This window comes from Scyliorhinus torazame, chromosome 7, assembly GCF_047496885.1.
Source record: "Scyliorhinus torazame isolate Kashiwa2021f chromosome 7, sScyTor2.1, whole genome shotgun sequence".
NCBI classification, from domain to species: domain Eukaryota; kingdom Metazoa; phylum Chordata; class Chondrichthyes; order Carcharhiniformes; family Scyliorhinidae; genus Scyliorhinus; species Scyliorhinus torazame.
Genome location: NC_092713.1, coordinates 83,258,158 through 83,281,347, shown reverse-complemented (window position 1 = coordinate 83,281,347; position 23,190 = coordinate 83,258,158). Strand labels below are relative to the sequence as shown.

General features: G+C 46.7%; 1 protein-coding gene across 3 annotated transcripts in view; it reads right to left on the bottom strand.

The window, feature by feature from the left end:
* Positions 1–16,670, bottom strand: part of LOC140426343 (E3 ubiquitin-protein ligase RNF170-like) — a 44,727-nt gene extending 28,057 nt beyond the window's left edge. For 2 of the 3 annotated variants that reach the window (XR_011948189.1, XM_072510989.1), the window contains exon 1: positions 16,377–16,670. Coding sequence is in view for 2 of the 3 variants with exons in the window: in XM_072510989.1 (XP_072367090.1) it covers positions 16,377–16,426 (50 nt within the window). In the remaining variant the exon portion in view is untranslated. The remainder of the gene's footprint in view (positions 1–16,376) is intronic. The other variant, XM_072510988.1, reaches the window with a different exon arrangement.
* Between the last annotated feature and the right edge of the window lie 6,520 nt (positions 16,671–23,190).

Below are 23,190 nucleotides of genomic sequence, written 5' to 3'. Positions count from 1 at the left end.
GAGACTCACGGTTGGTGTGTTGCCTCCCAGGTGCCAGGGTGCGTGATGTCTCGGATCGCGTTTTCGGGATCCTTAAGGGGGAGGGAGAGCAGCCCCAAGTCGTGGTCCACATAGGTACCAACAACATAGGTAGGAAAAGGGAGGGGGATGTAAGGCAGGAATTCAGGGAGCTAGGGTGGAAACTCAGATCTAGGACAAACAGAGTTATTATCTCTGGGTTGTTACCTGTGCCACATGATAGCGAGATGAGGAATAGGGAGAGAGAGGAGTTGAACACGTGGCTACAGGGATGGTGCAGGAGGGAGGGTTTCAGATTTCTGGATAATTGGGGCTCATTCTGGGGTCGGTGGGACCTCTACAAACGGGATGGTCTACACCTGGACCAGAGGGGTACCAATATTCTGGGGGGAAATTTGCTAATGCTCTTCGGGAAGGTTTAAACTAGTTCAGCAGGGGCTTGGGAACCTGAATTGTAGCTCCAGTATACAGGAGGTTGAGAGTAGTGAGGTCATGAGTAGGGTTTCAAAGTTGCAGGAGTGTACTGGCAGGCAGGAAGGTGTGTCTTCTTCAATGCCAGGAGCATCCGGAATAAGGTGGGTGAACTTGCGGCATGGGTTGGTACCTGGGACTTCGATGTTGTGGCCATTTCGGAGACATGGATAGAACAGGGAAAGGAATGGTTGTTGCAGGTGCCAGGATTTAGATATTTCAGTAAGCTCAGGGAAGGTGGTAAAAGAGGGGGAGGGGTGGCATTGTTAGTCAAGGACAGTATTACGGTGGCAGAAAGGACGTTTGATGAGGACTCGTCTACTGAGGTAGTATGGGCTGAGGTTAGAAAAAGGAAAGGAGAGGTCACCCTGTTAGGTGTTTTCTATAGGCCTCTGAAAAGTTCAAGAGATGTAGAGGAGAGGATTGCAAAGATGATTCTGGGTAGGAGTGAAAGCAACAGGGTAGTTGTTATGGGGGGCTTTAACTTTCCAAATATTGATTGGAAACGCTATATTTCGAGTACATTAGATGGGTCCGTTTTTGTCCAATGTGTGCAGTAGGGTTTCCTGACACAGTATGTAGATAGGCCAACGAGAGGCGAGGCCATATTGGATTTGGTACAGTGTAATGAACCAGGACAGGTGTTAGATTTGGAGGTAGGTGAGCACTTTGGTGATAGTGACCACAATTCGATTACGTTTACTTTAATGATGGAAAGGGATCGGTATATACTGCAGGGCAAGAGTTATATCTGGGGGAAAGGTAATTATGATGCGATGAGGCATGACTTAGGATACATCGGATGGAGAGGAAAACTGCAGGGGATGGGTACAATGGAAATGTGGAGCTTGTTCAAGGAACAGCTACTGCATGTCCTTGATAAGTATGTACCTGTCAGGCAGGGAGGAAGTGGTCGAGTGAGGGAACCGTGGTTTACTAAAGCAGTCGAAACACTTGTCAAGAGGAAGAAGGAGACTTATGTAAAGATGAGACATGAAGGTTCAGTTAGGGTGCTCGAGAGTTACAAGTTAGCTAGAAAGGACCTAAAGAGAGAGCTAAGAAGAGCCAGGAGGGGACATGAGAAGTCTTTGGCAGGTAGGATCAAGGATAACCCTAAAGCTTTCTATAGATATATCAGGAATAAAAGAATGACTAGGGTAAGAGTAGGGCCAGTCAAGGACAGTAGTGGGAAGTTGTGCTTGGAGTCCGAGGGGATAGGAGAGGAGCTAAATGAATATTTTTCTTCAGTATTCACACAGGAAAAAGACAATGTTGTCGAGGAGAATACTGAGATTCAGGCTACTGGACCTGAAGGGCTTGAGGTTCATAAGGAGCAGGTGTTAGCAATTCTTGAAAGTGTGAAAATAGATAAGTCACCTGGGCCGGATGCCGGATGGGATTTATCCTAGGATTCTCTGGGAAGCTAGGGAGGAGATTGCTGAGCCTTTGGCCTTGATCTTTAAGTCACCTTTGTCTACAGGAATAGTGCCAGAAGACTGGAGGATAGCAAATGTTGTCCCCTTGTTCAAGAAGGGGAGTAGAGACAACCCCGGTAACTATAGACCAGTGAGCCTTACTTCTGTTGTGGGAAAAATCTTGGAAAGGTTTATAAGAGATAGAATGTATAATCATCTGGAAAGGAATAATTTGATTAGAGATAGTCAACACGGTTTTGTGAAGGGTAGGTCGTGCCTCACAAACCTTATAGAGTTCTTTGAGAAGGTGACCAAACAGGTGGATGAGGGTAAAGCAGTTGATGTGGTGTATATAGATTTCAGTAAAGCGTTTGATAAGGTTCCCAATGGTAGGCTACTGCAGAAAATACAGAGGCATGGGATTCAGGGTGATTTAGCAGTTTGGATCAGAAATTGGCTCGCTGGAAGAAGACAAAGGGTGGGGGGTTGATGGGAAATGTTCGGACTGGAGTCAAGTTCCTAGTGGTGTACCACAAGGATCTGGTTTGGGGCCACTGCTGTTTGTCATTTTTATAAATGACCTGGAGGAGGGCGTAGAAGGATGGGTGAGTAAATTTGCAGATGACACTAAAGTCGGTGGAGTTGTGAACAGTGCGGAAGGATGTTACAAGTTACAGAGGGACATAGATAAGCTGCAGCGCTGGGCTGAGAGGTGACAAATGGAGTTTAATGCAGAAAAGTGTGAGGTGATTCATTTTGGAAGGAATAACAGGAAGACAGAGTACTGGGCTAATGGTAAGATTCTTGGCAGTGTGGATGAGCAGAGAGATCTCGGTGTCCATGTACATAGATCCCTGAAAGTTGCCACCCAGGTTGAGAGGGTTGTTAAGAAGGCGTACGGTGTGTTAACTTTTATTGGTAGAGGGATTGAGTTTCGGAGCCATGAGGTCATGTTGCAGCTATACAACACTCTGGTGCGGCCGCATTTGGAGTATTGCGTGAATTCTGGTCGCCGCATTATAGGAAGGATGTGGAAGCATTGGGAAAGGTGCAGAGGAGATTTACCAGAATGTTGCCTGGTATGGAGGGAAGATCTTATGAGGAAAGGCTGAGGGACTTGAGGCTGTTTTCGTTAGAGAGAAGAAGGTTAAGAGGTGACTTAATTGAGGCATACAAGATGATCAGAAGATTGGATAGGGTGGACAGTGAGAGCCTTTTTCCTCGGATGATGATGTCTAGCACGAGGGGACATAGCTTTAAATTGAGGGGTGATAGATATAAGACAGATGTCAGAGGTAGGTTCTTTACTCAGAGAGTAGTAAGGGCGTGGAATGCCCTGCCTGCAACAGTAGTGGACTCGCCAACACTAAGGACATTCAAATGGTCATTGGATAGACATATGGACAATAAGGGAATAGTGTAGATGGGCTTTAGAGTGGTTTCACAGGTCGGCGCAACATCGAGGGCCGAAGGGCCTGTACTGCGCTGTAATGTTCTATGTTCTAAGGTCAACGGCCCGCACTGGGCAGTCCATTGCTTCAGTTTTCATGGTTTGGAGACGGTGAGCTCTATTCTGCCAGCATCCAAAGAAAAAGCATGGGCACGATTCTTCAGCCATGCCCTCCCAACGACCGGAGAATCCCACCTGTGCAGTGGGCGGGTTGGAAGAATTCAGCCCTATGTATTTATATCTCGCTAGTCACAACTTTGCGATGCTTCAAAACTTTTAACAGCCAATTAAATATATTTGAAGTCTAATCACTATTGTCATGTTGAGAAATGCAGCAGTCAGTTTGTTCACAAAAAAGTTCCGCAAACAGCAATGAGTAAGTAAACAAATAATCTGTGTTAGACATAGCATGATGCAACATGATGCAACACAGAAGGCAAGCGTCGGCCCTTCAGGCCTGTGCTGGACCTTTGAAAGAGCTAACAAATTCATTCCCCTTCCCTGTTCTTTCCTCAAAGCCCTTCAATTTATTTCCCTTATTGTGGATCTCCAATTCCCTTTTGAAGATTGCTATTGAATCTGCTTCCACCACCCTATCAAGCAGTGCATTCAAGATGTCATTTTCAAGCTGTGTATCCCAGAGCCAGAATTTTGCATTCCACTCCACTCCTGCCAGGTTTTTAGGTGGGGTCTGGGAGCATGAAATTGCAGAGATGGGATAGAGGGTAGTGGGTGCCTGGAACTCACTACCGGAGGAGGTAGTGGAAGCAGGGACGATAGGGACATTTAAGGGGCATCTTGACAAATATATGAATAGGATGGGAATAGAAGGATACGGACCCAGGAAGTGTAGAAGATTGTAGTTTAGTCGGGCAGTATGGTCGGAGCTTGGAGGGCCGAAGGGCCTGTTCCTGTGCTGTACATTTCTTTGTTCTTTGTTGTTCTTGATACCCTCTGTGCTCCTACCCTCCCCGACCTCGCAATGATTTTAATGCTGGAAAGGCAAAGCTTTGGATGGGAAGCCTGCCCTTGCCCCAATTCAGACAGTTAAATGGACAATTAATGAAAAGAAAGTTAAATTTTAGGTGGGAAAGGGAAGTGGCGGGTCTCTAGAATGGGGCTTGAACTTAAACTTGCAGATTCAGAGGCATTAGTGCCATGACTAATACTTGGAGGACACCAAGAATTATGCAAATACCATGGTCTGAAAATAAAACTATGATAGAAATCTTATGAACTATAATTCTTTACAAAATTGAACTATAAGGGGAACAATCCGAGCCTCTGGAGTACTGAGTTCAATGCTCCGCTTTAGGAAGAATGTCAAGACATTGGAGACAGTGCAGAGGAGGTTTGCCAGAATGGTATCAGAGATGAGAGGCTTCACTAATGTGGAAAGATTCGAGAGGCTGGGATAACCAAAGAAACGGGGCTGGATTCTCCGATCCTGCAGGTATATCCTCAGGATCCGTCTGGTCTTATGACCAGAAAGTCAGCACCATGCCCCTTAATTGGGAAAAAAAAAAATAGATAAATGGGTACTCAGAAAGTTCGCACTGCCCCCGTACCGATCCTCCATCCGGTGGGGGGAGGTGGCAGCCACGCAGCACCCGGCTTTACCTGCGGATACGGCTGGAAAATGGGAAGATCGTGCCCAATGTATTCTCCTTCCCCACCCCCTCATCCAGTAGGGATGTTATATGGGTGGGCTGACATGACAAACAATTGATAAATGAATTGAATTCAACAGTGTGGTTATGTCACTGTTACTGCTTCTCTGAATTAATATTATACAGCTTTTGCTGAAATTTACCCTGATATAAATTAATTCAGTGAAATGGCTCCTATTGGATTTCTCCTGTGCATAGGGAATTCTTTCTTGTTCCTCTTATCACAGGAAGTGGCCTTTCCAAACAAACATTAAAGAGGAAGTGACAATGCTTATAAATATTGACTTCTGCTACTTCATTTTCATTTTCAATCTGTACAGAGATCTTGTAATCCTTCATTAAAGCTAGTGGGCGGGATTCACCGATGCCAAAATCGCATTCGGCGATCAGTCGGAGAATCCCCGTTTATGCCGAAATAGGGGGCGGTGCCGTTTTTTGTGATGCCCCGTCCCCTCAAAATACGCCACACGCCGTATGGGCAGCCTCAGGACGTCCTTTGAGGCCCTCCCCCAATGCTCTGCCTCTGATGGGCCGAGTCCTTGACAGCGTGGGACACGCGTGCTCACGCCGTTCGGGGACTTCGCGTAGCGTCTGAGGACTGAGTCCAAAGCAGCCACAGTCGGGGGGGGGGGGGGGGGGGGGGGGGGAGCCGTTCCGCTGGCAGGGAGGCCTTCGTCGGGGACTGGTGGATGGTAGTCCTGGGTGGCGAGGCTGGTCACAGTGGGACAGTTTTTGGCAGACAGGGTCCACGCAGGGCCGGTAACAGTAACAGTGACATGACCACACAGTTGAATTCAATTCATTTACCAATTGTTTTCCATGTCGCCGACCCATATAACATCGGATGAGGGAGTGCGGAAGGAGAATACATCGGGTGCGATCTTCCCTTTCTCCGTCCGTATCCGTAGGTAAAGCCGGGCGCTGCGTGGATACCAGCCCCCACCCCCCCCACCACCGGACGGAGGATCGGTGCAGGGGCAGTGCCAACTGTCTGAGTACCAAATTATTTATTTATTTATTTATTCCAATTAAGGGGCACTGTGCCGACCTTCTGGTTATAAGACCAGACGGATCCTGAGGATATAGCTGCAGGATCGGAGAATCCAGCCCCGTGTCTTTGGTGATCCCAGCCTCTCGAATCGTTCCACATTAGTGAAGCCTCTCGGGCGTCATTCTCCGACCCCCCGCCGGGTCGGAGAATGGCCGTTGGCCGCCGTGAATCCCGCCCCCGCCCCCGCCGAAGTCTCCAGTACCGGAGATTGGGCGGGGGCGGGAATCGGGCCGCGCCGGTTGGCGGGACCCCCCGCTGGATTCTCCGGCCCGGATGGGCCGAAGTCCCGCCCAGGAATTGCCTGTCCCGCTGACGTAAATCAAACCTGGTATTTACCGGCGGGACCAGGCGGCGTGGGTGGGCTCCGGGTTCCTGGGGGGGGCACGGGGTGATCTGACCCCAGGGGGTGCCCCCACGGTGGCCTGGCCCATGATCGGGGCCCACCGATCCACGGGCGGGCCTGTGCCGTGGGGGCATTCTTTCCCTTCCGCCTCCGCTACGGCCTCCACCATGGCGGAGGCGGAAGAGACTCTCCCCACTGCGCATGCGCGGGAAACTAACAGCGGCCGCTGACGCTCCCGCGCATGCGCCGGGAAACTGACAGCGGCCGCTGACGCTCCCGCGCATGCGCCGCATTTCCGCGCCAATTGGCGGGGCAACCAATGCCATTTCCGCCAGCTGGCGGGGCGGAAATCCCTCCGCCGTCGGCCTAGCCCCTCAATGTTGGGGCTAGGCTGCCAAAGATGCGGAGCATTCCGCACCTTTGGGCCGGCGCGATGCCTGTCTGATTGGCGCCGTCTTTGGCGCCAGTCGGCGGGCATCCCGCCGTTGGGGGAGAATTTCGCCCCTCATCTCTGATACCATTCTGGCAAATCTCCTCTGCACTGTCTCCAATGCCTTGATATTCTTCCTAAAGTGTGGCATCAAACTCAGTACTCCAGAGGCTCGGATTGTTCCCCTTATAGTTCACTTTTGTAAAGAATTATAATTCATAAGATTTCTATCATAGTTTTATTTTCAGACCATGGTATTTGCATAATTCTAGGCATCCTCCAAGTATTAGTCATGGCACTAATGCCTCTGAATCTGCAAGTTTAAGTTCAAGCCCCATTCTAGAGATCCGCCACTTCCCCTTCCCACCTAAAATTTTACTTTCTTTTCATTATTGTCCATTTAACTATCTTAATTGGGGCAAGGGCAGGATTCCCATCCAAAGCTTTGCCTGTCCAGCATTAAAATCATTCTGAGGTCAGGGAGGGTAGGAGCACAGAGGGTATCCCATCCCTGCAGTTTCATGCTCCCAGACCCCACCTAAAAACCTGGCAGGAGTGGAGTGGAATGCAAAATTCTGGCTCTGGAATACACGGCTTGAAAATGACATCTTGAATGCACTGCTTGATAGGGTGGTGGAAGCAGATTCAATAGCAATCTTCAAAAGGGAATTGGAGATCCACAATAAGGGAAATAAATTGAAGGGCTTTGAGGAAAGAACAGGGAAGGGGACTGAATTTGTTAGCTCTTTCAAAGGTCCAGCACAGGCCTGAAGGGCCGATTGGTTGCCTTCTGTGTTGCATCATGTTGCATCATGCTATGTCTAACACAGATTATTTGTTTACTTGCTCATTGCTGTTTGCGGAACTTTTTTGTGAACAAACTGACTGCTGCATTTCTCAACATGACAATAGTGATTAGACTTCAAATATATTTAATTGGCTGTTAAAAGTTTTGCAGCATCGCAAAGTTGTGAATAGCGAGATATAAATACATAGGGCTGAATCCTTCCAACCCGCACGCTGCACAGGTGGGATTCTCCGGTCGTTGGGAGGGCATGGCTGAAGAATCGTGCCCATGCTTTTTCTTTGGATGCTGGCAGAATAGAGCTCACCGTCTCCAAACCATGAAAACTGAAGCAACGGACCCTCACTTATTTAGCTTGTGATTTCTACCAAGCTTAGTTTTCGAAAGAAAAACCCTCTTCCAATGGCCAGTTGTATCTATAAAAAGTAGTTCCACCTTAACCTTGTTTATCCTGATTTAAACTAGAACACGCTACCAGTAATGCCAGGGATTACATCATACTCAATTCCAGATGAACTACATTTCATACATTGAATCCCCACAGTGAAGAAGGTAGCCATTTGGCCCATGGAGTCTGCACTGACCCTCCGAAAGAGCACCCACCTAGGCCCACTCATCCACCCTATCCCCGTGATCCCATGCATTGCTCATGGCCAGCCCACCTAACCTGCACATTTTTGGCCCCTAAAAGGCAATTTAGCATAGCCAATCCACCCAACCTGCACAACTTTGGACAGGGGAGCACCCAGTGGAGCACCCAGAGGAAACCCACGCAGACCCGGGGAGAATGTGCAAACTCCACATAGACAGTCACCGAAGGCTGGAATCGAACCCTGGTCCATGGCGCTGTGAGGCAACAGTACTAACCACTTTGCCATCATGCCATGCTTTATATGTTTTGTTTGAATACTGCAGTCAAGTAAGGTGCCTGGAATCTATTAGAAACATTCGTTTATAGCTAAAGATTGCTCCAAAATTACTCATTAACTTTGAGTTATTTCATTTATTACAAATCAAATATTTGATCTGGGAATCTTTTCAGCATGGAACCTTTTACTCATTTAAGCCAAAACACAAAGTAACGCTGGGTTTACAACCAGCAAAGGGATTAACTAATTTCCTGCACTGTGACATCAATCACTCTATAAACTATGTTGCTTGGAGTGAGAATCGGACAAAGTCTTTAAGAATGAAGAAGCCAACACTGCTGCTGGATAAATAAGCCCATGTTATTTAGAAAATCTTAATGTCACCCCGATCTACATCATAAATAGGAATCTCAGTAGTCCCATACTACAGTTGACCGCAGCAAGAAAGGGAAGAAGGGGAGAAAAGAGAGTCAGAATATTTGCTCCTGATTGATGTATATTAATTATTTCAAAACTTCTAGCTCCCACAGTGGTGGGTTTTTAAGCTGGGATGGGATGAAGAGTGTGAAATTGAAGGAATGGTATTCCCTCCGGGTTTCTGCCCACCACGACCACACACCAATTTTATGCTGGGGTTGCCAAGGCTTCGGGTGGAAAGCCTACACTTGTCCCAGTTGAGGCCCTTAAATGGCCAAGAACCATTTCCCACCCAGCCTCAATTTTTTAGGCTGGTGGATGTTATATTTTAAATAATGACTTATCTAAAATATATATATTATTCTTGAATCCACCAGGATGATAAAATGACCAATAGTCTTCTTGTTGAAAGATGAACTATTTAATGAGTAATAAAATAATAAACTGTGAGTCCTTTTACTCAATACTAAACTAACTATAAAGAAATAGTAAGAAGTTTTACAACGCCAGGTTAAAGTCCAACAGGTTTGTTTCAATGTCACTAGCTTTCGGAGCGCTGCTCCTTCCTCAGGTGAATGAAGAGGTATGTTCCAGAAACATACATATATAGACAGATTCAAATGTGCCAGACAATGCTTGGAATGCGAGCATTAGCAGGTGATTAAATCTTTACAGATCCAGAGATGGGGTAACTCCAGGTTAAAGAGGTGTGAATTGTGTCAAGCCACACAAGGCTTGATGCCGTAGCTAGTGACATCGAAACAAACCTGTTGGACTTTAAGCTGGTGTTGTAAAACTTCTTACTGTGCTCACCCCAGTCCAACGCCGGCATCTCCACATTATAAAGAAATAAAGTACAATACAGATAACTCTATGACTATACACTATTATCACAAACTAGTTCTAACTTCTCTCACTCTAGCTATTCTATGTCTTGCTTGTTCACTGTTCTGGATCACACTCTCTAACTAACTAAAAAGAGCGAGAATCCGGTTCTTATAGTATCTGACTGTGAGACATCTAGTGTTGAAATGACTGTACTACATTTATATACATTGATCATGTATATTGATATCTGAATATCACTACAGTGGGAGGATTGAACTTGCATGGGGCAAGCCACAATATCAATGGAGTCAGATCTTGGGCAGGAAGGGTTGGGGTGGGGGGTGCACCTCCAGCAGAAGTCACCTTCTGAAGTTGTCCGTAGCCCCTTAAGGTCAGGTGACCTCTGGACCTTCCTCCCACACCTCCGGCATCTTCCCCAAGACCCCAATCACTCCCTTTAAGTCTCCCAGCTTTTCCTACCCTCCCCGGGGACACCTTGAACTTACCTTGGTCTCTGGTATCCAGATCTAGTCACAGAATCTTTACAATGCATAAGGCAGCCATTCAGCCTACCAAATCTGTCCTGACCTTCTGAAAGAGCATTCTAATTAGTCCCACTCCCTTGCCTTATCTGTGTAAACTTTGTTGGGACCAGCCGGTGAGATCTCCCGAACGCTGTTAATCCGGCCGAGACCCCCTCAATTTGTCACCATCCAGCTGGGATACCCCCACATTGTTACAAACCAGGGTAAGGAGGGGTGAACTGAATCCATGTCTTCATTGAACCCATCCTCTGCTGGTAGCAACAAAGGTGCAATCAAACAAGGTTCCCTTTACCTTGGATAACATTTCCAGATTCACTAGTTATGTTTAAAAAAGGAGCCAATTTAACAGGCTTTCTTGAGTTTAAGATAGAGTAAGTTTATGAACTACAAAAAAGGTAAGGAGAAATGGGAAAATACATGCATCTACATTCAAATCGATTAGGAGCAAGAATTGAGTCCAATAGTAAGTCAATATAAATAAAAAGATATTCGGAGCAGTCCCTGAGTTGCAAGGAGTAGACGATGAAGCGTTGCAGCTGTTACAAATTGATTCCAATATAGTTGCCTTCTGCTGGCAAATAGTTGATTCTTCAAAGAACAAAGAACAATACAGCACAGGAACAGGCCCTTCGGCCCTCCAAGTCTGTACCGGTCATGATGCCGCTCTTGGCCAAAATCTTCAGCACTTCCTAGTGCCGTAACCCTCTATATCCATCCTATCCATGTATTTGTCAAGATGCATTTTGAACGCCATTAATGTATCTGCTTCCACAGCCTCCCCTGGCAGCAAGTTCCAAACACTCACCACCCTCTGTGTAAAAAAACCTGCCTCACACATCTCCTCTAAACCTTGCCCCATGGACCTTAAACCTATGCCCCCTAGTGACTGATCCCTCCACCCTGGGAAAGAGTGCCTGTCCATCCACTCTATCCATGCCTCTCATAATCTTGTAGACCTCTGTCAGGTCGTCCCTCAATCTCCGTCGTTCAAATGAAAACAATCCGAGTCTATTCAGCCTCTCCACATATCTAACACCCTCCAGCCTAGGCAACATCCTGGTAAATCTCCTCTGCACCCTCTCCAAAGCCTCCACATCCTTCCGGTAGTGTGGCAACCAGAATTGAGCGCAATATTCCAAGTACGGCCTTACCAAGGTTCTATACAACTGAAGCATGACTTGCCAGTCTTTATACTCAATGCCTTGTCCAATGAAGGCAAGCATTCCATATACTTTCTTGACTACCTTGTCCACTTGTGTTGCCACTTTCAAAGATCTTGGACCTGTATGTCCAGGTCTCTCTGACTTCCTATATTCCTAAGAGTTGTGCCATTTACTGTATATTTCCCCTCTATGTTAGACCCACCAAAATGTATTACATCACATTTGTCCGGATTAAACTCCATTCGCCATTTCTCTGCCCAAGTCTCCAACCTATCTACATCCTGCTGTATTCTCTGACAATCCTCAACACTATCAGCCATCCACCAACTTTGGCATCATCCGCGAACTTACTGATCAGACCAGCTATATTTTCCTCCAAATTGTTAATGTCCAGGTGTCTGTGATTTTATGAAGATATTTCAGTTCCTTTTTCCAGCTGCGATCCTTCTTTCCTGGCTGGTTGACGTCCACAGTCAAACAGAGAGTTTTAGATATTCCTGCATACGTTGGTTATTTCCTTGCCGCAGGGACAATGCTTCTGGTACTGCATCACACACATTTGGTGTGGAAAACCGGCAGCTGCTTTTCCTTGCAACACATGCACGCACACGGCAGGCCAACAAGCCACTGGGCATCCATCCATTATATATTCAAACTGGTCCCGGAATCCACTAATCGGTCCAGGGCGGCAATTACACCCAGGGTCTGTTAAATTAAACAACCATTATGTTCCTTTGCCTTTATCAGAAATGGTAATCAGTTTTTGGATGCTTTTAGAAGTACCTTGTTTCAAAATACTGGAAGGACATCCATTGGCAATTAGAGAAGCACCCTGCAGCTATTCCTGTCAGTGGCTAACTGTGCATTCTCAGCCATCTTTGGAGTTTGTGCCCATTTTAAAATATAAAACTCATATCTTTTTAACATCCAGTATTTCTGTGTATAATTCCATGGTTATTTTTTCACCATTGTCCTATACCTTGCACATTCTTTTCAGATAGCAATTCAATTCTCTTTTGCGTACCTGCCTCCACCACCCTCTCAGGAGGTTTGTTCCAAACTCCAACCACCATCTGGGTGAAAACATCTTTCCTCACATCACTTTTACAGCTTTTGCCAATTATTTTGAATCTGTGCCCTTCAGTTCTTGATGCTCTCTTGAGTGGGAACAGTTTCTCACTATTTTCCCTGTCCATACCCCTGAATACCTCCATCAAGTGTCCTCTCAGCCTTCTTTTTCCCCAAGGAAAAGTCCCCAAGTCCCAACCTCTCCAATGTTTCCTCATTGCTACATCTCTTTATCCCTGGAATCATTCTTGCAAATCCCCTCTGTACTCCCTCCAACACCTTCACATCTTCCTCAAGTATGGTGCCCAAAACTGGATGCAGTATTCTAGATGAGGCCTAACTACAAGTTCAACATGACCACCTTACTCTTGTGCTCAATGCCTCTATTAATAAAGCCTATGATGCTATATGCTTTATGAACTGCTGTCTCAGCATTCTTTACCACCTTATCACCGTGCCTCTGTCTGGATTGAAGATGGCTTTGGCTGTGCCACATGCCTCCGTGCCTCTGTTTGGATTCCCCATATATGGGCGTGCAGCCACTTTTTAAATGCTGATCCCTTGCGCCCTAAGGTTCATCCATATATTTTGGGGTTAGAGTGAAGACGTGAGGCAGCCTGAATGGATAAAGGAGTCAGGACAGCTTCAAGGAAAGCAAGTGCACACACAGAATTGTGATCTTAGGTTAGTTGAGCATGGAAGCCCTTCCTGTTGACAGATCTGATTTGCCAGTCTGCTGTGCCGTGATGGCCACATGATGCCTCAAAGTGAGGAATCCAGCATTGGAAGCAAAACACACTGCCCTCTGTCCCTGCAAGGCCACATCTATCATGAAATGAAAGTACTATCCTGAAAACGCAGGCCCCAGAATGAGCTCAAAAACAGAAAGAATGTCCTGAAATCTGCCAGGTGTGCCCCTTTTTCTTTCTTCATTCACAGGGTGTGGGCATTTCTGGTAAGGCCAGCATTTATTTCTCATCCCCAATTGCCCGTAATGTAGTGGCTTGTTACACCATTACAGAAGACAGACAAGAGTCAAACTCATTACTGTAAATCTGGAGTCGCATGTAGGCAATTCTAGGTTAGGATAGAAAATTTCCAGATCGGTTTTCAAACTACAATCCAGTATCTACATGGTCACCAATAAAAATACTGACTTTATTCCAGATTTATTAACTGAATTTCAAATTCCACAGCAGCCTTGGTGGGATTTGGACTTGAGTCTTTAGGTCACTAATACAGTTCTCTGGGTTACTCGTCCAATAACATAACCACTGTACTACAATGCCTTCTGGAAGGTTAACCAATATGTTATAATTTCCCTGGAGTCTGTAACCCGCACCTTTATGTCCCTGGTGTCTAAGTTATGTATCAAATAAACAGACCTGAGTTAGTGACTTCATTCTGCAACCAGGAGCTAAAATGAAAATAATTTAATTGTGACATGGTTGCACTTCACAAGAGAAGAATCTCACCTCAGGATATTCTTTGGGCGGCACGGTGGCATAGTAGTTAGCACTGCTACCTGACAGCGCCAGGGACCCAGGTTAATTCCGATCTCGGGTGACTGTCTGTGTGGGGTCTGCATTTTCTCCCTGTGTCTGTGAGGGTTTCCTCCCACAATCCAAAAATGTGCAGGTTAGGGGGATTGGCCATGCTAAATTGCCAATTAGTGTCCAGTGATGTACAGGTTAGGTTACGGGGATAGGACAGGGAAGTGGGCCTGGGTAGGGTGATCTTTCAGAGGGTCAGTGCAGCTTCGATGGGCTAACTGGCCTCCTCTGCACTGTAGGAATTCTAAGATTTGTAATTGTCCGTTCAATTCCATACACTTATCATTAGAGTTCATCAAAATTTATTTTCAGTCACAGGATTAAAATGAATGAAAGCAAGGATTTCCAATGGCTGCCGACTTTATATCAGAACAGAATAAAAGAGGATGAACCAGCCAGCAGGTGTTAGTGACAAGCATATATCTTTACCATGGAATTTGGAAGTGCCATTGTGAGTTATTATATTAGATAAAGTGAGAATGCAACAGGCAGCATTTATACTGTAATACTTTCTGTTTACAGCTATTTGAAAGATTGATTTGAGTGCAACATAGCACAGATCTTTTAAACAATGCGAGCAGTGATACAAGTTAGGTTTCAAAATAAATGAATAACTGATGCCTGAGTAAGCTAGTAAAACATTATCGTGTTTGTCGATCTATTAAACTGAATGTGGAGATGCCGGCGTTGGACTGGGGTGAGCACAGTAAGAAGTCTTACAACACCAGGTTAAAGTCCAACAGGTTTGTTTCGATGTCACTAGCTTTCGGAGCGCTGCTCCTTCCTCAGGTGAATGAAGAGGTATGTTCCAGAAACACATATATAGACAAATTCAAAGATGCCAAACAATGCTTGGAATGCGACCATTAGCAGGTGATTAAATCTTTACAGATCCAGAGATGGGGTAACCCTAGGTTAAAGAGGTGTGAATTGTATCAAGCCAGGAAAGCTGGTAGGATTTCGCAGGCCAGATGGTGGGGGATGAATGTAATGCGACATGAATCCCAGGTCCCGGTTGAGGCGGAATGTGTGCGGAACTTGGCTATAAGTTTCTGTTCAGCGATTCTGCGTTGTCGCGAGTCCTGAAGGCCGCCTTGGAGAACGCTTACCCGGAGATCAGAGGCTGAATGCCCTTGACTGCTGAAGTGTTCCCCGACTGGAAGGGAACATTCCTGCCTGGTATTAAACTGAAAGCAACACAAGAAAATGGATATGTTATCTATTTCTTCTTGTGGAATTCTAAGCTATTTTTGTCACAATTATTTTTAATTCTCGTGAGGAAATTCTTTTTTTTTAAGGGGCAATTTAGTGTAGCCAATCCACCTACCCTGTACATCTTTGGGTTGTGGTTGGGTTGTAGACATGGGGAGAATGTGGAAACTCAACACGGAAAGTGACCCGGGGCCGGGATCAAACCCAGGTCCTCGGCGCCGTGAGGCAGCATTGCTAACCGCTGCGCCACCGTGCCACCCTATGGGAAGGAAGTCCATTGCTACTTTTCAGGGTATGTAAATCAGGGTTTTGCAAAGCCAATATTGCGACCTGCGGGTGGGTCACGGGCAGGTATCGGGGGGGTTGCAGAGCAATCAGTCCTACCGTTGCCGCGGTGGTCCCGATCATGGGAGAAGTGCCAAACAGCTGCTAACGGCTTTTACATGGAGAATTGCGGCCAATGCCGCCTTATAAATGGAGGTGCAGATTAGACTGCATGGAGTCTCATGGCCAGAAATGGCAGCAGTTAGTAGATCATGTGCTCGGTGCATAGAATTGATGTGACGTGCCATCCAGGGATGTGTGCTTGGTGCCAAAGGAGGGAGCAGAGTTGCTTTGATTTTGTAGCTGCTGGCAAGCAAGGCAAGTAAACTGTGAAGATCAATATATTTTTTTAAAGTAAAAGGAGGTCAGAAACTCAAATAAGCGGTTTACCTATTGAAGAGGATCTGCTGGAGAGAGCGGCCCAGGAGAGTCCAGGGCAGATAGAGCAATGGGAGTGTTAGAGCTCCAGGGCCTGTGGTTAACGGCCCTGGAAAAAGAAACTTAACTCAGAACAAAGAAGTATAAAGATGATTTCTTGAGGTCTGGTTTTGTCAATTGTGACAATGCAAATAAGGGGGAAAAGCCTATGTGTGTTATATACAGAGACGTTTTGGCAAATGAGCGAAGTTTCAGAATTTGAAAGAGAAGTGGTGTGTGAAAAATTCCTTTCAGATTGAGACACCAGAGTTAGATATTAACTGAGAGCTGACTCCAAATTAAAAAGACTACGCTGCGGCAGCTTACCTGTAATACCACGTTAAAAACGCACAAAAGGCGCACGAGGCTGTCAGCATTCTAGTGTAGCATCTCCCAGGAGTATCCAGTGCTGAGTAAAACAAGCATTCTGTTGCTATTGCCCTTCATGATAACCTACATGTGTGACATTGGATTTTCTGTTTTCATAAAGATGAAAGCACAAAGGAATTGGCTGGAGTCTGCACCTGATATGCGCATTGTCCTCTGCTCCTTTGAACCGGATTCAAGTGAGATCGTGGGGACAAACCAGGCTCCCCTTCCGCATTAAAAGGTAAGCAAGCATGGTGTATGTCGCGAAGGTCGGTCAACATGGGTCGTGAGGTTGGCCAGTGTGCGTCGTGATGGTCAGTCGGCGTGGGTCCTAAAGGTTGGCCAATTGCCAAAAGTGGGTCCCGGCAAAAAAAAGTTTGAAAACACTGATGTAAATTATTTACAACAGTGTGAGCTATTCTGAGCAAGGAAAATGTAAAGCAGATCTGATACATAACATATTTTTAAAAAGATGTTTTAAAAGATAAACTGCCATAGCCTGCTTAACGCACATCTTAAAAGTTAGTTCACACATTGATTCTTATGGAATTGGGACCAAAACCTCAATTGAAGTTGGTTAGAGCCTGGAAAATAAGTGGACCAGGTGTGGAGATGGATTTGTACTTCCTATTTTTATCTTGCCGGGATCCAGATCTAAATAATGGAATATGGTCATAAGAATAATTGGAGTGGGAAAGGGACGTAGAGTTGCAACAAAGGCATACACCCCTGGCTGCCAGATTTCTGAGGTTGCAATAAGTACTTTGGGATGTGAAAGGTACCATATGAGTACGTGTATTTTTTTAAAAAAGAGTAATGTGGGGAAACAGCAAGAAGATTATATATTCAAAATTTACTGCATGAAATCTAGCAATTAGCATAGCCCTTACACATAAAATTATTTTTTAAATGCATTATGAGTAGTAGTATCATCAATATGCTTTACTTTACATCTAAAATAACTACTTCCAAGAAATCACTTTCAGCTCTTACCTTGATTCTTTCGTACTGGGACAGAAATAGTGCTGTGGCAACATCCTGGAGTGGTGTGTGTTTGGAGAATGAACCCAATTTGCTTGTATTACCTGATAATCGTATGGACATGTTGCTCTTCAAAACTGAAATGACAAATCAAATCATCTTAGTTAAACATTAACAAACCTAACAACAGACTACTCAATTCATCAAAGACATTCAAAATATAAGTATCCGTTTCAAAAAGATATTTTAAGTTGGGAAGAGTAAGAATTTTTATATCTATAGAAAATGCATTTAATCCATTTTCTGTGGTTAATAACTGATAGAACAGGCAGGGTGATGTCAGCCCTCTGTTCAAAGATTAGCTCTAGCATTCAGAGAGGTATTGAGGAGTTTTCATCAAAAATCACCATGCAGATAGCATTTGAATTAAGCAGTTCAGCCAATGCAAAATGCCTAGCAACATGTGGGAAGAAAGAAACAGCCTGTGAATTGCGGATAGCCATAACTTTCTAGACGGGATGCATTGCTCTGCTGTCAGCTTTGCCAAAACAGCATCTCGCAAATTACTGCATTTAGTGGTCCATTAAAATAAACAGAGAAAATTAAGTCCAGTAATTAACAGTGTAATTGCCCTTCTAATGATGTCAAATTAATCACTTTGGCCAGAATATGAGCAAGTGTAGAGTTTCTTCAGGTTGTGAATTGTTATTGGAGTTTTAAAAATCAAATTTAAAATGTTATTTTTTGCTTACTTTTCCATTCTCTCTTTCTCTCTCTTAATCTAGTATTTCTTACCCTCTTTTTAGTTCTCCTTCAGTACCTGAAGGAATTCACTACTTTAATTCACTTCATCCCAGTCCTTCCTCTGTTCATTTCTCAATCTTTTAATTTCATTGGTTAGGGAGATGCATTGTTTGTCCAATTATTCACACAAGGTCTCAAATGCCCTAATGCAGTGTTTTTCAAACTTTTTTTCCCGGGACCCACTTTTGCCAACTGACTGAACTTTGGGACCCACGCCGGCCGACCTTCGGGACCCACGGCACGTTTGCTTACCTTTAATGTGACAGATGAGCCTGCTTGATCCTCACGATCTCACTTCAATCAGGTTTCATGTCTTGCAGCCTGCTGACCCAGTTTTATTTCATTTCCTGCCTACAACCTTCCATTGAATTTCCAGCTTCTCGCGACCTACCTCTTCCAGTATCTATTGCTACCATTGAGCCAACTACTGCCAACTCACCTTGAACTTTTTTTGTCTTATATTTATTCCACTGTTGCTTGAAATTGCGATTTTCATTGTAAAAATAATGATGCAGAACATGTTTTGGGGCTTGGCCATAGAGAAAGGTACAGCTTGCAAAAGCATTTGGAACCTGTTGCAATAGTTTCCGTGACAGCTGGGAAGTGATAAAATAAGGTAACAGCTCATTGCCCATCCTGCACTGTTCACATTTCTAAGCAATGATTTATCTAGGATCGAGGATGCCCTGATTTGTTCTGCAACTTCATGTAATCCTTTCATTCTTAATCCTGTCGGGTTTTTTAATGGGCCATAACACGAGATAGCACCAGCAGTCAGGGCGGAATCATTGACAATCCGTTGGGATTGCCCTTTGCCGGTTGGAATCTTGTCTTCGATGTTTATGATATCTCTCAATTATTTGCAAAATTAAACCATGGCTTTTTGGGGGAGAATAATCATGCATTCCACTGGATTGTTAAATATACATTTCAACACTACCAACCATTTTTGTGATACTCCTTCACAGTCATTCCAGTTCTCATAAACATCCATAACAGTCATCAGACTGATCGGCTTTTCATTCGCTCATGACCAAGGATGGAAATCGCCACTTTTTTTGGCATATAACCATGTGCAGGCAGAGGCCACCATTCAATCAAGTGTCAACAGGTGTAGATGAACTGATAATATAGCCATGTGCTTAAAATGGATCTGCCTTGTGTGCCTGTAGAAATAGTTTCCATGAGTTTTTTAATAATAATAACAATATTCATTATTAGTGTCACAAGTAGGCTTACATTAACACTGCAATGAAGTTACTGTGAAAATCCCCTAGTCGCCACACTCCGGCGCCTGTTCGGGTACACAGAGCGAGAATTCAGAATGTCCAATTCATCTAACTAGCATGTCTTTCGGGACTTGCGGAAGGAAACCGGAGCACCCGGAGGAAACCCGCGCAGACATGGGGAGAACATGCAGAGTCCGCACAGACAGTGACCTAAACCGGGAATCGAACATGGGACCCTGACGCTGTGAACCAACAATGCTAACCACTGTGCTTCAGTATCAATCATGGTATATTTCTAATTGGGTAAATGCCGAAATCCTTTCGTTGTCATGAATACTATCAAGCTACGTGTTGGAAACTCACTAGTTAACCCCAACAGAGGTGACAATATTCAACAATTATTGGAACGCAACTGAGGGTTCAAACCAATTTGTGTGGGATTAAGCATTTAAGTGGGGAAATAACAAATTGCGCCGTCCTTGGGTGTGACCAAAGGAGCACGCGAACAGCCGAATTCACTAACTGATTGTGCTGCAGAGACGGCAATCGTTACTAAAACAAGAATAAAGCAGGGTGTGGTATTATCAGGTATTGCAGTACCTAAGAGGCTGATGACCATTGGTTAACCCTAGGAGTTTACCATTGGCTGTTGATACATAGCTCCGCCCCAACAGGCAGAGTATAAGAACTGGTGCCATCCCAGCAGCCTTCACTTTCTGTACCGAAGCTGCTGGGGAACAAGTTCTAGTCGATTCCAGCCTTCAGTTATGAAATCACTTTGTCTTGAGTGTAATTGATCGTGCATCAATTTAATCGACTAGACTTAAGCTGGAAGGATGGATCTCCAAATCAAACCGGAGTGCCTACAACTCAGACCCCACGCGGAGAACTCGGCTGCAATATTTAAACACTGGCTGGCGTGCTTTAAAGGCTACCTCGAGTCGGCCGGAGGCACCCCCTCAGAAGGACAGAAAATGCATCTCAAGGGTCTGGGATCTACACCCTTATCGAGGAGGCGGAGGACTATGATGCCGCGATCGAACTGTTAAAAGGACATTATATCCGCTCTGTAAATCAGTCTACGCACGTCACCTGCTTGCAACTAGATGGCAAAGCCCCGGGGAATCGTTGTAGTATTTCTTCCGGGCGCTACTGGTGCTGGGCCGAAACTGTGGCTGGCCGCAAGTTTTGGGGAGCGAGCACACGGAACTTTTAATCAGGGATGCCTTTGTAGCAGGTATGAGCTCCTCAGTAATCCGCCAAAGACTCCTAGAAAAGGACACACTGGGACTTAGAGAGGCACGGGCCCTGGCAGGGTCCATGGACGTAGCCTCCCAAAACGCGCAGTCCTATGCGCCCGACCGTGCGGCGGCCCCCTGGGCTGCGTGGCACCCCGCAGCGGCAGCTCCACAGACCTTCCCCCTGACCCCGCAGGCCTGCGCGGTGAGACAGCCTGCTAACGCCGCCGGGCCCCGCTGTTTCTTCTGCGGACAGGCGAATCATCCCCGCCCGCGCTGCCCGGCCCGCACCGCCACCTGCAAAGGGTGCGGCAAGAAGGGCAACTTTGTGGGGTCTGCGAGGCCCGCGCCATGGCTGCGGTCTCCAGCGACTCCGGACCGCCACGGCAACCCCCCTTCAGGCCCAGACCGGCCAGCGCTCACCGCCACCCCCCCTATCCTAGGCCCACGGGTGACCCACGGGCGCGGCCATCTTGCCCCCGGACACCACGCTGGACGGGTGGGCGCCACCATTTTGTCCATTCCCACCACCACCTTGTCCATCCCCGGCCACCATGTGCGACCCATGGGAGACGCCACCTTGGATGGGTCCCCAGGTCTCCAGCACGGCCGACTACACGCTGCCCGATCAGAACTCGCAACTGTTTCATCTGGACCAAAGTCGACCTCGGACACTCGCAACAGCAACAACGACGGTCTTCATCAACGGCCACGAGACGTCTTGCCTGATTGATTCTGGGAGCATGGAAACCTTTGTTCACCTTGACACGGTAAGGCGCTGTTCACTTGTTACCCACCCTGTAAACCAAAAGATCTCCCTGGCCTCCGGGTCATACTCGGTGGAGATAAAGGGGTTCTGCCTAGCGAACCTCACTGTCCAAGTCAGGAGATTCAACAATTTCCGCCTTTATGTCCTGCCGCACCTCTGCGCGGCTACCCTCCTGGGGTTGGATTTCCAATGTAACTTGCAAAGCCTGACCTTTAAATTCGGCGGCCCTATGTCCCCCCTTACTGTCTGCGGCCTCGCGACCCTTAAGGTCGACCCGCCTTCCCTGTTTGCGAACCTCACTCCGGATTGCAAACCCGTCGCCACCAGGAGCAGGCGGTACAATGTCCAGGACAGGACCTTCAACAGGTCAGAGGTCCAAAGGCTGCTGAGGGAAGGGGTCATCGAAGCGAGCAACAGTCCCTGGAGAGCTCAAGTAGTGGTGGTAAAGACCGGGGAGAAACATAGGATGGTCATGGACTACAGTCAGACCATCAACAGGTTTACGCAGCTGGATGCGTACCCTCTCCCCCGTATAGCCGACCTGGTAAACAGGATTGCGCAATACAAGGTCTTCTCCACGGTGGATCTCAAGTCCACCTACCACCAGGTACCCCTCCGTAATAGTGACCGCAAGTACACTACCTTCGAAGCAGATGGGCAGCTCTATCAATTTCTAAGAGTTCCCTTTGGTGTCACTAATGGGGTCTCGGTCTTCCAGCGAGAGATGGACCGAATGGTTGACCGGTACGGCTTACGCGCAACGTTCCCGTATCTGGATAACGTTACCATCTGCGACCATGACCAGCAGGACCACGACACCAACCTCCGCAAATTTCTCCAGACCGCGAAAATCCTTAACTTAACGTACAATAAGGATAAATGCGTATTTAGCACCGACCGTCTAGCCATTCTAGGCTACGTAGTGCGAAATGGAGTTATAGGCCGCGACCCTGAGCGCATGCGCCCCCTTATGGAATTCCCCCTCCCTCACTGCCCCAAGGCCCTGAAGCGCTGCCTCGGGTTGTTCAGTTATTACGCCCAGTGGGTCCCCAACTACGCAGACAAAGCCCGACCCCTAATCCAGTCCACAACCTTCCCCCTGTCGATGGAGGCCCGCCGGGCCTTCAGCCGCAACAAAGCAGACATTGCAAAGGCCACGATGCACGTCATCGACAGGTCCCTCCCCTTCCAGGTCGAGAGCGATGCGTCCGACGTAGCTCTGGCGGCCACCCTCAACCAAGCGGGCAGGCCCATGGCCTTCTTCTCCCGTACCCTTCATGCTTCCGAAATTCGCCATTCCTCGGTCGAAAAAGAAGCACAAGCCATAGTTGAAGCTGTGAGACATTGGAGGCATTACCTAGCCGGCAGGAGATTCACTCTCCTCACGGACCAACGGTCGGTTGCTTTCATGTTCGATAATGCACAGCGGGGCAAGATTAAAAACGACATGCGGTGGAGGATAGAACTCTCCACCTTCAACTACGAGATCTTGTACCGTCCGGGGAAGCTAAACGAGCCTCCTGATGCCCTGTCCCGCGGCACTTGTGCCACTGCACAAGTGGACCGCCTCCGAGCCCTCCACAAGGACCTCTGCCACCCGGGGGTCACTCGTTTCTTCCACTTCATCAAGACCCGCAACCTGCCCTATTCCATCGAGGAGGTCAGGACAGTCACCAGGGACTGCCAAATCTGCGCGGAGTGCAAACCGCACTTCTACCGGCCAGAGAGGGCACACCTGATAAAGGCTTCCC